Source organism: Tachysurus fulvidraco, chromosome 5 (assembly GCF_022655615.1).
Source record: "Tachysurus fulvidraco isolate hzauxx_2018 chromosome 5, HZAU_PFXX_2.0, whole genome shotgun sequence".
In the NCBI taxonomy this organism is placed as follows: domain Eukaryota; kingdom Metazoa; phylum Chordata; class Actinopteri; order Siluriformes; family Bagridae; genus Tachysurus; species Tachysurus fulvidraco.
In genome coordinates this window covers 4,059,896-4,077,761 of record NC_062522.1, presented here as the reverse complement: position 1 = coordinate 4,077,761, position 17,866 = coordinate 4,059,896, and the positions used below count along the sequence as shown (strand labels likewise).

The window sequence follows — 17,866 nt, the reverse complement described above, 5'->3', positions numbered from 1 at the left end:
CCTGAAATCCGTGACTATTGGAGAATGTATGAACTATATGCCTTTTCTTTTCCCTCAAGTGTGATCCCTGGGCGCCGGTTCAAAGCCATTTCTCGCGCCCTCCACCTCAGTGACCCTGCCGAAGATGCTGCCAATAACTTGAAAAGAGGCACCGCTGGGTACGATAGACTTTATAAAATAAAGCCATTGTACCAGGAATTCAGGCAGATGTGCACGGCACATTATCAACCCCATCAGTGCATTTCTATTGATGAGTGGATGGTCGCCTCCAAAGCCCACAGTGGAATCCGCCAGTATATGAAAAATAAGCCTGTGAAGTGGGGTTATAAGCTGTTTGTGCTGGCGGATTCCACAAATGGTTACACCTGGGACTTTTTCATTTATGAAGGCAAGGGATCACCGATCATCAAGGGGCTCAGCTATGACTGCGTAAAACGTCTCACGAATACGCATGTGCTTGGCACCGGGTACAAGTTATTTGTTGATAACTTTTACACAAGCCCAGATCTATTTCGTGACCTCCTGGCAAAGAAGATCTGGGCCTGCGGTACCATTCACGGACAGCGTATAGGATTCCGAAAGGACAGGCCAGGCGGGCTTGTGAGGTCGTCTCCCCGGGGAACCATTCGCTGGATCCGCGAGGGGCCCCTGGTGTTTGTGCAGTGGAGGGACACCAGAGATGTGCTGATGTGTTCCACGTTTCATTCAGCACATGGACAGGACAGTGTCCGGAGACAGATCAAGAGTGCAGATGGGCAGTGGTCTGTGCAGGATGTATCCGTTCCACCAGCCATCAAGGATTACAACAGGTATGTACAGTGTTTTCATAGTTTCAACTCTTTGAAATTGATATCATATTAATGCATCTATATCAGTGTAATGTAATGGCTATGTTCCTTTTCTACTCAGGAACATGGGTGGTGTGGACCTGTCGGATGCCATGATTGGCTACTACTCAGTCCTGCACAAGAACAGGTACCGGTCTTTCCTGTACCACTTCATCGACATCGCCATCATCAATGCCTTCATCCTGTACAAGGAGAAGGCCATTGCAAGGCAGGAAAAGGTGATGTCGCACAAGGCCTTTCGAGAGACCCTGGTGATGGAGCTGAGAGCAGTTGGGTCTAGCACCACAGCCCCTCCACAGCCCCCCCTGAACAATTTGTAACTTATATATCATGTAAATATTTTGTGTGTGGGTTTGTATTTTCACAGTTTTGAGAGTTTTCTTATTTTATCACGATTTTCAATAATGTAAATAGTTTATTTTCTAATATTTCTGCATAAAAACACTGACAGTGCATTTTGTTTGCCCCTTTTTTTTAATTATCAAAATCTCAGGTGGAATGGAAGAAAATATGTTTTTTTTTGTGGTTATGCTAATGTAATGTTGTGCCTAATTGACTGACATCAAACCCAAATACAGAACAAAATACCTCATCAGGTACCAAGATTATGTTTCTAGGCAAAGGGGTTCAAAAGTTATACGCCCTGGAAACTCTTACCCAAGGTTCATTTTGGAGTCTCCAAATGGCACAAAGCAAAAACGCATGGACATACCTGTAGAAAAACATTCATATACAATCTATTTTTGAGTCTTTTGACTTCAATCTTTTTAGGGTGAAAGATAAGACATGTGGCTGTGACCCTCAGTTGTTTAGCTCCTAACATGTTTCACAGCAATAAGATTAATCAGTTTATCAGGTAAACAACTCGGGCAGAAATCAAAACCTTCCATTCTAGCCTCTAACTTTGCGTCAGTAAGGTCTAGAATCAATCTGACACTTGTCTCTGAAACTAGAGATTGTCTTCTTTCCAATGAGACCAGGCTCACCCCTGAAGTATGCTGGAGCTGTGCCACTTTTTATTTGTCATGTAGGCCCATAGGAGGTTAATGTATTTCTATTTTATTATTATTTCCCATACACTCAATTTAGTAAGCCACTAATACATTATGTGCTCTGCACCTAATTTGCACAAAAATAAAGTGAATCATGTTCTCTTATGTGCAGACAAGATGGAACAGCAGCCTCTACATGCTGCAGAGCCTACTGCAACAAAAACGTGCTCCAAGTGTCTTTGCAGCTAAGCGCACTCTACCAGCAACACTGACAGCTCACCAGTGGGAGCTGATGAATAAGACTGCTCATGTGCCATCTCCCTTTGAAGAGCTGACCAGGGATGTGAGCAGGGAGACTGCAACTGCAGCTGATGTCATCCCTGCCATAAACAGGTAATATATATTTTTATTCATTACTTTAAAGGGTGCAGAAAGGGACCTGCCAAAAAAAATAAATGCAGTGGTTTATCGCAGGATGTCTTCTCTACAGAAGATGTTCTACAAAGCCGTTCGGAATAAGGACCGGTGTAAGACACCCATGTACACACAAACCAACAGAAAAGTGTACAAAGTAGCACTGCAACAAAATCTTTTTTTATATATCTATAAAAATCTATTTTTGTATCAATATTAATACAAATATTCACAGCCACATATACCTATTATGGAAAATTATTGATTTTGTTGATAAATACTTGCAGCCCTGTTTAAAATCTTGAGATTGAAATTTGAGTTTAAATGAATGTAGGAGTAATTTCCGTCCTGTTTAAACGACTGTCTGATTTTCAGCTGTCTTTACCTTGTTGCACTACTGAATCATCTGATTCATGACCAGAGGACGAGCCTCATAAACTAATGGATCTGAATTGGAAGCATGACTGTCTATAAGCACATGTGCTTCACTCTGAATACCGGGCACATTGAACTGTAATGACTTTGGTACTTTCAATAAACCCCATCCTCTTCCTTTACTTCCACAGATCGGAGTATTATAGTCATCAAAACCACTCATTGTGAATAATCACTACACAAACAATGAATAAAATAAATAGAACGAGAGGAAAAAAAAATAAAAAAAATTCTAGAACGTGCTGTTGGAAAACTGTCCTATGTAAAGGTCTCTAAATCTGAAATTCTTAAAGTCCCTCAGTGAATAAACATAATAACAAACAAGGTTTCTCTCATCCTTTTTTTTTTTCAAAAAAAGAAAAAAAAAAAAAAAGGGAGAGAGAGAGAGAAGAGACCACAGTTTCTTTACAAGACTTGTGTCCACCTGACTCCAGCGGAAACTTTAAGATGAACCCTCGGCCGCTTCAGATGATATCTTGATTGAAGAAACGACGAGTCACGGCACCGTGACTGTGTGTGGATGTAATAATCTCACTCAGATCAGGTGGATGATCACTTGGGGTTGCTTTACTGTGTCTGGGGGAAGAACAGCACAGTGCATCAGTGTCGCATTAGAAGTCTTAACAGCAGGACGAGCTATGAGTGATTATATATTTCTACAAAGTGCTCGCGAAAATACATTGATATATACACTAGATGTCGCCTTGGTTACGGCAGTACATTGGAACGAACGCGTCAATAGAGCCACCATCTTGGTACATGGGACCCTCTCCTCTTAATGCATTAGCATCAATGTTGGCAAAGAAATAAAATCACCATACAGTAAATCGTCATGAATGCGATTTTCTATTTTTTTTTTGGTTCGTTCTAACAGTCAGACATGTATTTATCATTAAGTCCAGAGAAAATTTAAGGTTTTGATGTTAAGATAATCTACTTTTTCACAATATAATGCATAGTGCTAGTAGGTCTAAGTTTATTATAAACCTCAAATGAACAATCGCTACTTACCTTCGCCTACTGCATGCAACACTGCTACAATAGTGTGACTATACATGTTAATTTAAACATTTAAATTGTATTGGTTTATTTGGTATCCCTGCAACAACACGACCTTACACAGTTTCTTCCTGACACTTTTGCTCTGCAGTTGCAGAGTATGAAGCTTTGTGACATGGTGTTGTCTCAGCTTATGAAAGGTAGAGACAACCAGTGAAATTAAGCTAAAGTGACGGTTGTCTGCCGTCTTGAGTCTCAACAATGTGATCACTAAGGCCAAATATGTCATTATACATTTTATTTAATTAACATACGAAAAAAAAAAAAATCCAAACCCTTTTCAGGCATAATCTCATTAAATATGTCCTTAATTGAAGTAACTTGATAAAAGAGCATTCTGCTTGTGTTAAGTCCAGGACAATCTAATAAAATATGTTTGACAGATAAGGGAATCTTACAAAACACACATAAAGTTGGGTTTTCACCTTTAAGCAAAACGAGCATGGGTCAATTTTTAATGTCCTTATTAAGAGCTTCGGATTCTACAAATATTGTCTGTTTTCCTTAATGTCAAAAACTAATGGGTAACTAGCATGGATTAGTTTTGGTGGTTAACGAAGGACTGAAACAAACCAACAGAACAAGAAATATAATTTCCTAACATTCAATAATATAAAACACATTCTCACCTGTGAAAAGTAATCCCTTGCTGTCTGGTTTTTAGATTTCGTTCATTTGAACATCCAAACGCAGCACAGAAGTCCGGCATCATCCATGAATGTGAAGTACAAGTACCTGTACAAAGATGGCGGCGGTTGAGACATTTTTAGGACCCCAAGGCGACATCTAGGTGTAGATAAGATTAGATTCAACTTTATCTTCATTACACATGTACAAGGCAACAAACTGCAGTTTAGGTCTAACCAGAGTGCAATAGCAGTAAGTGCAGGATATACAGTTTGTACAAGATTTAGAAAAGTTAAATAAAATGGTAATATGGAAGTAAGTTACAGATGTGTGTGTACTATGAACATAATATACAGATGACTAATAATAACTGAAATTTACAGAAGGATGAAACAAAATATGGCTACTACTATAAACAGTAATTTACAGATGTGTATGCATTATGAACATATATACAGATGAATATATATATACAGATGAATATATATATACTAAAAAATATAATAATATGCATATGGCTATTAGTATAAACTGAAATTTACAGAATGGTATGTGCTATAGACAATGTATGTACTATAAACATAATATACAGGTAGATATCTATGGTGAAAATACAGCATACATTAAAATAAAATAAAATAAAACACTAATACAGACAATTCACATTATTACAGTAAAGATATAAACTTAAGTAACCGCCGTTTTACACATTGTGTATAAATGAAATGAGGAGAGAAGAACGCAGCCCTAAAATGGCGCAGTTACACGTGCAGCACGTGCGCGCTTAGAACACACGTGTGCTAATAGCTAACACTTAGCTGGGGCTAATATTTGAACACAGAACATGACAAAACTCAATAAAACACATACCTGGGAAAAACAGCACCAAAAGGTTTATCAGCGTACAGTGCATCAGTGTCGCATTAGAAGTCTTAAGTGAATAAACAGACATTCGGAGTTTACAAGCAGGACAATTAACACACTGTTCATACTGAAACACAACTAGGAGTTGATTGAGAAAATAAGTAAACTTTTATATAGTTTATCGTTCAAACTTGGGCTTGAAAATGATCCGAACTTAATTATTAAGACGGAGCAAATCATTGATGCGACTTACCAGCAGGACGAGCTATGAGACTGTGATTATTAAGCTCCGCCCCCCGATATCGTGCACAAGTGCTAGTGACAACAGCCAATGGTGAGTTTCCCAATTTATACTGAATTTAACTATTTTTAAATCTTTCTTTTTCTTACTGTTCTTATTTTCAATAGTTCACAGTTTAGAGTCCATTTCAGAATGATTGACACTTGTATTGCAGATAGGAAAAACTATGTGATGTTTGCCATACCTAACATTAAATAAATAAATTTAAAAGTGACCATAGAGACAGATTAGAAGAACAGAGAGTTTATTTCTTTTAAATACCTGTGTTTACGTTTTCCCGACACAGCAGGAAACGAGCTGCTCAACTCCACCCCTTTTCTTGATATGGCGCGATAATTTAAACAAAAAGGCCCGTTTTAAATGCATTTGTAATTCATCTGATATGCAGTAGAGGGCAGTAATTAACTATAATTTAATAACTATAGTTTAATAACTAAGAGATCCCCCCCCCCCTCTCTAGCTGTCTCACTACTTTTAAATAATTAACTTATTTTTACACTGGATATGGAATGAAAAAAAGGTTTACTTAATTAAAAATTACATTTAAAGCAGCTCATTAATGATTTAATTTGCCCTTTATGCAATTATCTATCTATCTATCTATCTATCTATCTATCTATCTATCTATCTATCTATCTATCTATCTATCTATCTATCTATCTATCTATCTATCTATCTGTCTGTCTGTCTGTCTGTTTATTTGGTCACAACATAAAGTTCTCTCTCTCTCTCTCTCTCTCTCTCTCTCTCTCTCTCTCTCTCTCTCTCTCTCTCTCTCTCTCTCTCTCTCTCTCTGTGTGTGTGTGTGTGTGTGTAAGGTGTGGAGTCCGAGCCATTTGAAATTGGGGAACACTTGGTGGAAGCGAGTGTGAAACTCTCTCTGCTTGATGCGATGCTTTCCCAGCTGCATGAGGAGTAAGATTCAGTTATTTTTATTGTCATAACAGTATCTATTAACCTTTAACACAGTTCTTTACCGTAGGGATACATGGTCTCTGATATCTGTCCACTTTTAAGCCTCAAAAAAATTCTCAAACATCTGATAAGAAAATATAAACTTTTATTCGTCCCAACGGGGAAATTTGCATATATACGAGTTGTGAGGGTGTTGGGTGGCGAGGGAGTTGAGAGGCGGGGAAGTTGGGTGGCGAGGGAGTTGGGTGTCGAGGGTGAAGAGAGGTTGGTGTGAGTGGTGAGTAATGTGAGAGTCGGGGGTTATGTGAATATCAGGGTTAATGTGGTGTGAAGAACATGCTGGTGACAGGTCACCAGAACTACAACTACAAGAAACACAACTTTTATGTGTGTTTTACTTTTACTTTTATGTGTGTTTTTTAGGGGCCACAAGGTTCTGTTATTCTCACAAATGATCAGGATGTCGGATATTTTGCAGGACTACTGTCTGGAATTTAAAAGCAAGATCATATAAAAAACCTGGAAAAGTGTGGAAGCTGCTGCAGACTTCAAAAATCTTAGTATTTTTTGGCTTTTTGGATTCTTCCTGAATATCTATGAAATAATGTTTATGCTGGAATTTCCAGCTATATGTGAAAGGATCTTTCATCACTTATTGTACCACCCTTTTTTTTTACTGAGATCCATCCCCTCTTCTTTAGTATTCATAAAGCAGTTTTTCAGTACATATTAATTCACTGCTACTTAATATAAAGCAGCAATTCATTTTGTAACTGTTTACAATTAGTAATTAATAGATTTTTTAAATAAATTGCCCACTGCTAATTAACATTCATAAGCTGTACTTAACATATTTTAGAATCAATTATTGAGACCTGCCTACTGCTAATGATTATTCATGAGCAAGTTTTTTTTTATATTAATTAATAAATTAACTCACCACTGTTTTACTAACAACTAATAAATATTTTTCTAGAAATTATTGTACAGCTTTTTGTTTCTTTTCAGGAACCCACTCCTGCTTATTAATATTCATATTTGTAATATTATTATAATCTTTTTAAATCAGTTACAGTATATTGCAAACGTTTTTGTTACTTTACACTGAGACACACCCACTGCTTATTAATATTCATGAATCAGTCATTACAATGCTCATTACTAACTTATAATTCAGTATCTAATCAGTTTCTTTTACCGAGACCATTTTTAGTCCTCATTAATATTCATTAGCTTTCTGATACCTTTCTCATTGCTTTTCCTCAGAAAATGCCTGATATAAGAAAGTCTTTTCTTCTTTACATTTACTGGTTTCTAAGTAACATAAACTGTTTTGTTTTTTGTCTTATTAACTTCATTGTTGTAAATTAAAGTTGTTAACTTTTGAAATTTTCTGTGGTACATGAAGAAGAAAAAATGTGCAGTTCTAGGAAAACAATCAGATATCCGTAGCTCATGGGGGGGGGTGTGTGTGTCTTGTTATCATTTTTTTTCACATTAGCTCTGAAACATACCTGAGGAGCCAGTTTTGTTGCATAAAGTGGCACATTTGTGTAACCACATTTGTGCGACAAGCTACGTGTTCATGCCGTTATCACCTTCTGTGATCTAGTGAAGTAGCTGTGGTTTTAAATCACATCCTGTTGGTTTTTTGTGTTTGTGTTGATGAGCGTTCTTGAATGCTCTCAGGTTAGAGCAGTCTGTGTTGATCAGCATAAGCAGAAGAGCGCTCACTTGCCATAAGAACTTCAGAGACGAAGATACCTTAATCTTCTTGGTCAGCACCAGGGATGGTGGGTTCCTCCGAAGTTCACAGAGCAGCACCACACTGTCTGTCTTTACCCACAATCCTCTGTCTGTCTGTCTGTCTGCCTGTCTGTCTGTCTGTCTGTCTGTCTTTACCCACCATCCACTGTCTGTCTGCTTGTGTTTACCCACAATCCTCTTTCTTTATTTCTTTCTTTTAACCTTGCACCACATTGTACTGCTTTACCTAGAATCCTGTGTGTGTGTGTGTGTGTGTGTGTGTGTGTGTGTGTGTGTGTGTGTGTAGGCGGGGTTAGTTTGAACCTGATAGAAGTCGACACTGTAATCTTCTATGACAGCGATTATAATCCACAGAATGAGAGGAGGTAGAGCAGATGAACAATATAACCATCACACCTCTTTACCTCACTATGCACTGACACTGGAGACTCCTTCCTTAAACTTTTACATGAACATCTCCTTGTAGACAATTTTATGGTCCCTGTGAATGAACCCGTTACTATGGTAACTTCAGGTTAAAAGGAGCCTACAATATTAAATGGAATACAAGATTACTAATAAATATAATAAGAACTATAATCTATTCCTTTGTGGTAACAGTAAATCTGCTTCATTACACCACTCAGTGTGTTACATTCCTTATAAAGGGCTTATTTTATTTGGAATGATACATATTTTATTTTTATTACAAATATGATACATATTTGATTATTTTTAATCACGCTTTAAATAACGATCTGTCTGATCCTCAGTTTTTTGGTGGCTGTGTTGTCAGGCCTGTGAAAGTGTTCCGGTTGCTGGGGATGGGCACGGTGGAGGAGGAGATTTACTCCCACGCTAACACCAAACTGAAACTATACAAAGCCGTGATCAAGAGCGGACTGTTCCCTCTGTCCAGAGATAGTCAGGATGCTGCTCTAAGTCTATAGTATCTAAGTGAAATTATTCACCAGAACCTGAGAACCTTAGACTTACACAACCATCCAGGTAGAACAATCTATAGCACTCTTTAGGGAACCCGAGTGGTAACAACTCCACAATCTGACCAAAGTCTCAGCAGCAGACAGGCATGAGGTAGAGCTTCAGGATGGACCAGGCAAGTCCAGAGAGGACATAGTGTGCACATCCAGTGTGCTTTAACTCTCTACATTATATTGTCTTCTGGTAAAGTAGGTTCCTGACTTTTGTATACTATCTGCTTAACTCACTTTGTTCTAGAGTAGTGTGATTTGAATTGTGTTATATTCTATACCATTGTTGATTTTATAGTGTTGGTCTTTGTTGTTCTCTCAGCTGATTAATCAGGAGTAGTTTCATTGTCCCTTAAGGTGTGAATTGTGGGCAGGGCTTACCCATTAAAATTGAAGGATCTCTGCAGTTTGTAAGTATCTCACATTGTAACATAAGTGTCTAGTACTGCTTTGATATATTATACCATACTTTAATTCTCACTTTTGGTTGACTGCAAATATGTGCCTCAAACCCATCTCTGTCCTCAATTCCTACTGTTGCAGACACTCTCATCTACAGAGCAGAGGTCACAATCCCAGTAACCTCATCTTCCCTCCTCTGTTGTGTAAGTCTCAAACAGTGGTGGAAGGTGAGCTCTGGAATTGCCAGTCTGCTGTAAAGAAAGCTGATTTTATCTCCACTTTAACTTCCCATTGCTCCTTTGATTTTCTTGCGCTAACAGAGACCTGGATATCCCCACAGAACACTGCTACACCAGCTGCTTTTTCCTCTGCCTATGCTTTCTCTCACTCACCACGAGAAACAGGCAGGGGTGGTGGTACAGGTTTATTGTTGTCAAAGAAATGGTGCTTTACACCTATCCTCTTGTCTCAATTAACCATCTCCTCTTTTGAATTTCATGCTATTTCAGTTACCTCTCCAATCAACCTTGTTATCATTGTTGTTTATCGCCCTCCTGGTCCCCTAGGAGACTTCCTGGAAGAAATGGACACACTACTTAGTGTTTTCCCATCCAATAGCTCCCCTCTGACGGTGCTTGGTGATTTCAACTTCCCCTCTGACAAGCTTCAATCTTCTTCCCTCCTGACTCTTCTCGACTCATTCGCCCTGACACTCAACAGCTACATCCCCACACACAAAGGAGGCAATGTCCTGGACCTGGTTTTCACCTGTCCTTCTCCAGCTACAGACGTGACTGCTACCCCACTGCAAGGCTCTGATCATCACCTGGTATCCTTCACCATCACTCTTCCTAACCTACCAAAAACTACCTCTCACCCCCTCGCTCTTACTCGCCGCAACCTTCACTCTGTCTCCCCTTCATCTGTAGCTTCTGGCACTCTTTCTTCCCTTCCTGATCCTGATTCTTTTTCCTCCCTACCCTTAGACTCAGCCACAGATACTTTCCTCTCATCTCTTTCCTCAACTATGGACTTTCTCTGCCCTATGTTCACTAAACCCATGAAAACTTCTTGTTCTGCTCCTCAGATGTGCTGCACAATAATCGAAGAGAGCTAAGATCATCAGAGAGAAAGTGGAAGAAATCACAACTTGATGCAGATCTTGAATCTTACCGAACACTCCTTGCCAAGTTCTCCTCAGATGTGACTTCTGCCAAGACACATGACCCTTGGAAAATCCACAACATCATCTCTTCTCTGCTCAACCCCCCGGCTCCTCCTCCTTCATCCTCCCTGACTGCAGAAGACTTCGCTTCTTTCTACCAGGAAAAGATTGAAGAAATCTGCCAGACCTTCACTTCAGCCACGACTGCACTCACATCTCAGAGTATGGATTCCCCTACATCTTCGTTGTCACATTTCTCAACGGTAGCAGCAGAAGAGATTTTACAACTCATCCAGTCCTGCAATCCTACCACTTGCCCATTGGATCCACTCCCTTCCACTATGCTCCAGACCATCTCGCAAGACCTTCTGCCCTTCATTACCACTATCATCAATAGATCCATAGCATCTGGTCAGGTACCAACCACTTTCAAGTGAGCAAGGGTTATTTCTATCCTAAAGAAACCTGCCATGGATCCATCAGACATCAGTAACTACAGAACGGTATCACTTCTTTCTTTTCTTTAAAAAAATTCTTGAACGCATTTTCTATAATCAACTGTCTGTCTATCTCTCACAGAACAACCTCCAAGATCCCAACCAATCTGGCTTTAAAGCAGCTCATTCCACAGAGACAACCCTTCTGGATGTCTTTGAGAAACTACATGCTGCTAGATCAGCCAAACTGTCATCCGTCCTTATCCTCCTTGACCTTTCAGCAGCGTTTGATACGGTCAACCACAAGATTCTATTGTCCACCCTCAGGAGTCTTGGGATTTGTGGATCAGCTCTGGGATTGGTTCGCTTCCTACTGGAAGGACGCTCATATCAGGTAAGATGGAAGGGAGCGACATCTGCTCCACACAGACTCTCCACTGGTGTCCCACAGGGCTCAGTACTTGGTCCTCTTCTTTTCTCTCTATATACTCACTCTCTTGGTGAAGTCCTCACATGGGGTCTCTTACCACTGCTATGCTGATGATACACTTATCTTCTCTTTCACACCCTCAGTTACCACAGCTTCTGATCGGATCTCAGCATGTCTGGCAGAAATATCATCATGGATGACTGCTCATCAGTTAAAGCTCAATCCTAGCAAAACTGAACTGCTGATTCATCCCCAGGTCATGATCTTGCTATATCCTTGCACAACGATCTGATCTCCCGTTCAGCCACAGCTCACAACCTTGGGGTAACCATGGACAATCAACAGTCCTTTTCCTCTCATGTTGCTAATGTAACAGCGTTTAGCTCAGGAGTTATTGACTCGGGAAACTCCAATCTGTGAACATGCGGCCAACTTTACTTAAGACGCCAAGGCGCTTTTTTCCTTCTCGATAGGTGAGTAACGTTGGTTTTGCTTTGTTACACAGAACTAATATATGCCGTCCTTTGCATGATTATGCTTGTGTGTCATTTTTACTTGTTTTTATTTATCTGCAATTGTATTGTTCTTCCCTTCAGCTATGATGAAGACACATTTCTTACCATTAGTTGCCTGGCTTACGTACGTATGTATGGGTGGGGCTATCAATACAGGGGTGGGGCCCATTTGGGTTAGAGGCATGTTTGTTTTGGTGATTTCAAATGTCGACATTGGCTTTCAAACATCGGAGACCCCACCTTTAATGTCTATTTACTTTTCTTTTTCTTTCTGTCCTCCTTACTTTCTTTCTTATGTTATTCTTTCTTTCTTTCTTTCTTTCTTTCTTTCTTTCTTTCTTTCTTTCTTTCTTTCTTTCTTTCTTTCTTCTGATATAGAGCAGATAGGAATATAAAAGCATAAATAAAAAAATGTCATCTATAAATAGATATTATTATTATAATAATTATATATTATTATTATTATTATTATTATTATTATTATTATTATTATTATTATTATTATATAGTATATAGTATTTTCTCATTTTCAGGTTTTTACGTATAAATTGCATATTTATTGATAAAAAGACAAAAGGTTGCTCACATGAAAGACACAGTCCTTTTGAATACATGATTTTTTTTCGAGTGTGTGTGTGTGTGTGTGTGTGTGTGTGTGTGTGTGTGTGTGTGTGTGTGTGTGTGTGTGTGTGTGTGTGTAGATGATTCTGGAAAGTGGGGAACTGGTGGCTTGTGTACAGCTCTGGAGCGACATTCAGTGGAGGTGAAGAATCAGTATGAAATGGCCGACGCAAGTACGGTGAGTAAAAAGTCCAGATCCTTCAGAGACTCGTCATCAGCGATGTCTCCAGATTAACATACCCGATGCTCCGTTTCAGACCTGGATCTCGGGGACACGCTGCTGATACCCATCGAAGACAAGCAGTCGAGAGCGAGCGAAAAAAACTTTGTGAGTCATAACTCAACCGGCTCCTTGTTTCTCAGCATCTTCTGCTCTTTGTCCTCTGTGTTCGAGGTGTGCGTGGGATTTAAAAAATCTCAGTTGCTCTGCTCAGTTTCTGTGCATGCTACAAACCTCCCTCTGTCACCTGACCTAAACCAGGACAGGACACTGCACTGTGGGACTGAGGTCTGAGCTCACTTTCCTTTTGTCTGTGTGGGAATCACAATAAGCCGTGCCCCCAGGAAGGGTCACACTTAAACACTTAAATACACTACACCATACTGTCCATCGCTCTCAGTATTTCAACTCAACATTTCTACACTTGTCTTTCTTTCTTTCTTTCTTTCTTTCTTTCTTTCTTTCTTTCTTTCTTTCTTTCTTTCTTTCTTTCTACCACTTTTTAAAATTAATTTCTTCCTTCCTTCTTTTCTTTCTATATTGAGAGAGATTACATTACGTCCCTGTGTGAAAACAAACTCCTTCAGTATGAAGACACTCCAGTACGCACCACAGCAGCAGCTTGTCTTATTTATTATTTTTTATATGCTCAGTTGATACAGTAAGATCATTTTACACTGAACACTGAAGACAGGCATGTGACTGTGTGACTTGTAGCGCTTTTGCTTGCAGTCCTTTAACCCTGTGAGCTGTTCGATATTCCCGTCCTGTAAACAGACATCTGTTACATTTCCATCCTCATGTCACTACAGGTGACTCTGATTGTGGCACAAAGGAGATATAAAAGCAACAATCTGTCAGGGATTAGCCTCGCTGTCCTGGAGGAGGGGCTCAAGAAGATCTACAGAACTGCCAAGGCCAAGAATGGTAAAGATCCTGCTCATAAATGCTCACTTTGAAGAGGGAGATACAAAGTTTTAGAGTGTTGATGCAGTTTTTCTTTATCCGGTTCTTTTTCCAGCAAGGTTTCACCTTCCGCAAATTGGGGTAACCACTAAAGACTTCAACTGGTTCGGCACTGAGAGACAGATACGCAAGCACTTAACCTTGCGAGGCTAACACTTATCATACCACCTTCATGTATCCTTCTACACGAGAAACTTCATCACTGCATCACTACCAGATACACTCGATCCACTACAGTTAGCGTACCGCCAGAGCCGCTCTACTGAGGACGCCATTGCTCATCTTCTCCACACCACGATGAGCCACCTGGACTGCAGAAAAGGGAATTATGCAAAAATGCTGGAACTACAGTTCAGCATTTAACACCCTAATTCCCTCCACGCTCACCTCTAACTTGAAGGTCCTGGGACTCAGCCTGCTGCTGTGTCAATGGATCTCCAACTTCCTGAGTTGTGTTGTGGTTGTGTTCTGAGCCCCCTGCTGTACTCACTGTATATGTATGACTGTGTGGCCACTTTCAACTCCACCACCATCATCAAGTTTGCTGACGACACTGTTGTGGTGGGCCTGATCTCCAACAACGATGAGACGGCCTACCTACAGGAGACTAAAAACCTGGAGAGATGGTGCCAGGAGAACAATCTTCTCCTGAATATCAGCAAGACCAAGGAGTTGATAGTGGACTTCAGCACAAAGCAGAGGTTATCATACCAACCGCTAAACATCAACGGGACCCCAGTGGAGAGAGTGGACAGTTTTCGGTACCTGGGTGTTCACATCCCGGCAGCGTCTTTACCACCTGAGACGGAGGGACTTAAGGGACTTCAGACTACCCTCTCAAGTGCTAAAGACTTTCTACACCTGCACCATTGACAGCGTCCTGACAGATAGCAACCCTTCCTAGTTCGGGAACAGCACCATGCAGGACAGGCGAACCCTCCAGAGGGTGGTGCGATCAGCTGAACGTACCATCCACACTGAACTCCCTGACTTGCAGGACATCTACAGCACGCCGTGCCGGACCATAGCCAGGAAGATTGTAAAGGATCTCAGCCATCCCAACAATGGACTCTTTTCTTTGTTGCGTTCAGGGAAACGTTTCCGGTCCCTGAAAGCAAACACAGAGAGAATGAGAAGAAGCTTCTTCCCGCAGGCCATTCGGAGTTTAAACCAGGAAACACACAGGATCTAGTACTGGACCTCTCTCTCCATTTACACTGTTTTTATGCACACCTTTTTTTTGCACTGACACTTTAACTCTGGACTGTCACTGTCACTTTAACTTGGACTTGCACAGCACAGTGCCACTTTATACACTATATACACTATTTACACACCATACTGCACCTGGACACTTTAAGGACAATCTTTAAAAACCATACACATTTATACATTATTTCTCCACTTATATTTTCATATTTTATATAGTTTTTAAAGATTTGTATATAGTTTATACTTTTTTTAATTTATCTATCTCCTTTTGGTTTTGGTTTATTTTTTATCCTAAATTGCATTCCTTTTTTTATGCTTATATATCGGACAGTTGCATAAAGCATTACTTATACTTAGATACTACTACAAGCGTCCAGCCTTTCAGTCCACCACGAGGACTCCGTCTCCAGACACAGAGACCCCGTCTACCTCGAAATCAGCGACCGGTCCTACGGAAGCTTCCGGGACAACGCAGTGGTGCGGTTTACCCAACTTTATGAGAGGAGTCAGTGTGTTCTTCTACAACATCGGAGCGGCAGAGAGAAAGCAACTCACACGCCACCTCATCGCATATTAGTAGTTAATTAATAGTTATTAATTGAGAAGAAGCTCAGTCCAAACACTGTCAAGGACACGCTACATTTCCCGGCTTGTATAAATGTCTTGTGGTTGTTCTGTGGTATGAGAACATTTTGTGAATGATTATTTTAATGCGAGTAGAACAGGTTTGAAACAGGACCAGCCACCTTTAGCACATTCACAGAGCTGCTTGTAGGAAAACTCCACTTCAGCAACAAACAAGAGGTTTGTCATATGTTTGTGCTGCAAAATATGACAAGCATGAATTTCAAAAAATAAAGACATAAAATAATAATAAAATAAAAGCTCAGCACTCCAATACTATCACTACATGACTAACTTGGACCTTTTCCAACAGTACAAACAAATATATCCTAGAGGCCCAACAGAATCTTTTTGACTCTGCATTCGTTCTTGGTGTTTGTTGGGAAATTGAAAGTTGTTTCTATTAAAGCAATAAAACAATTTAAATCTGCATGAAAATCATTAACTTCTGACTAACATCGGACATAAAAAAAATACCAAAACTGGTAAATTGTCTGTCTTTTCTTCCCGCTTGTTGACCTGTCCTGTCCAGTGTCCTGGGTTTGTAGACAATGAGCCACTTTCTCTCCATTCCTCCTTAACCCCTCTGTACGTATGACGGAGATAAAGAAGACATCATGAGCTCACAGGTCATTCACATAGTAGCTGAGGCGGAAAGTCCAGCTCATACCCAGGTATAAAATATTTTACTCTTTAATTATTGTTACACTTAAAGAACAATACAGTAAACAAGGAACTCTTTATGTTAATGTTTCTTTAACTGCTAATATTTAACATGAGATAACATGAACAGGAGCTCCATGTTAACACCTTAATAAACGTGCTTTTAACTTTCACCTCATCCTTATACACCTTTCTACATCTTTCTTTCTTTCTTTCTTTCTTTCTTTTTTAACAACAGGATGAATAGATTTTGTCAGAAAATCCTTAAGGTTCACTGCTGTCAAAAGATAATTTACACACTTCATTTAATGCCAATTTTTTTTACTTTACTATATAATTATAACTGTTAAAGAAATGCTTGTGGAACAGATCAGATACATTTACAGATACAGAAATACATTTCTTTATTAAATCAGACTCATACCGGTTTGTTTAATAATATATATTTTTCTCCACAGGGATTTCCTGTAAATATAAAGATACTTCCTGCAATTAAATTTGATAAAAATATATATATTTTATTTCATTTTTCCCCTAATAATCATTGTACACAATATTTGTTGTGCTGCAGGTCCAATGCTCTGACGAGTTATTTGTGTTTGCTCTCTCTGTAGGAGTTACAGGATATGTGTCAGCAGTATCCTCATGCCATCCTGGTACAGAAGAGATGGCTGAGGTCTTGTTTTGTCACCCAGAAAAAACTCTCTTCTTCAAAGTACATCCTGAAGTTAGAATAAATGAGAAGGTTTTTGTTTGTTGTTGTTTTTATTATAGAAAAGAATGAATTTGTTCAAGTTATGAAGTTGACAAGTTAAAAACCTCGGTCTCGTTCTGCTGATGTGTTTTGGGCTGGGAAAATAAAATAAGTTATTTCTTTCACTTTTTTGTTTTGTATGTAATACATTTTTTATCACCTCTAGTATTGTCAGTGACACTTCAAATTTTACAAATAAATGTTATACAATAAATAACAATATAATAAAATAATACAAAATAATAAATAATTTAACAACAAACTGGTAGATCTAAATAAAATGTTACACACACACACACACACACACACACACACACACACACACACACACACACACACACACACACACACACACACACACTGTAAAAACACAATGAATGCATGTCATTATGTGCATTTTATTATGCACATGTACAGTTTATCAACTAACAGAATTCCGTGAAAAGATAAAACCAGTCAACATACAAAACTGTATAAGTTATATATGCCACAGGTAATCAATGTAGTAGCATTAGCAATAGCTACTTCATAGCAGAGCATGAGAGATATGTTAGCCTGTTTCATTACATGCTATATACTCTTAACAAAACGACTTAGTCTTAAACATACCTTTTGTGCCATTTATCCATCTTTTTCTTATTATTATCCTACAATTTGCACTAAT

The 17,866-nt window shown here is 39.2% G+C and overlaps 2 protein-coding genes and 2 long non-coding RNA genes across 4 annotated transcripts; all 4 read left to right on the top strand.

Annotated features, from left to right (window-relative positions):
- The first annotated feature begins 258 nt into the window (after positions 1-258).
- Positions 259-4,507, top strand: LOC113653677 (piggyBac transposable element-derived protein 4-like). The gene is made up of 5 exons (XM_047813582.1): positions 259-809; positions 910-1,099; positions 2,013-2,183; positions 3,840-3,888; positions 4,413-4,507. The coding sequence occupies exons 1-5, from the start codon at positions 259-261 to the stop codon at positions 4,505-4,507; spliced, it is 1,056 nt and encodes a 351-aa protein (XP_047669538.1).
- A 332-nt stretch (positions 4,508-4,839) lies between these two features.
- On the top strand, positions 4,840-7,400 carry LOC113653678. Its single transcript, XR_003443139.2, has 3 exons — positions 4,840-5,573; positions 6,359-6,455; positions 6,879-7,400. It is a non-coding gene; the product is annotated as an uncharacterized LOC113653678 (long non-coding RNA).
- Positions 7,401-12,670: 5,270 nt separating this feature from the next.
- Positions 12,671-14,465, top strand: LOC125141255. Its single transcript, XR_007140640.1, has 4 exons — positions 12,671-12,941; positions 13,021-13,091; positions 13,796-13,910; positions 14,005-14,465. It is a non-coding gene; the product is annotated as an uncharacterized LOC125141255 (long non-coding RNA).
- Positions 14,466-15,388: 923 nt separating this feature from the next.
- Positions 15,389-17,327, top strand: LOC113653652 (chromodomain-helicase-DNA-binding protein 1-like). The gene is made up of 3 exons (XM_027163342.2): positions 15,389-15,731; positions 16,378-16,459; positions 17,063-17,327. Exons 1-3 carry the CDS (start codon positions 15,658-15,660, stop codon positions 17,183-17,185), a joined length of 279 nt encoding a protein of 92 aa, XP_027019143.1. The 5' UTR covers positions 15,389-15,657; the 3' UTR covers positions 17,186-17,327.
- The last annotated feature ends 539 nt before the right edge of the window (positions 17,328-17,866 follow it).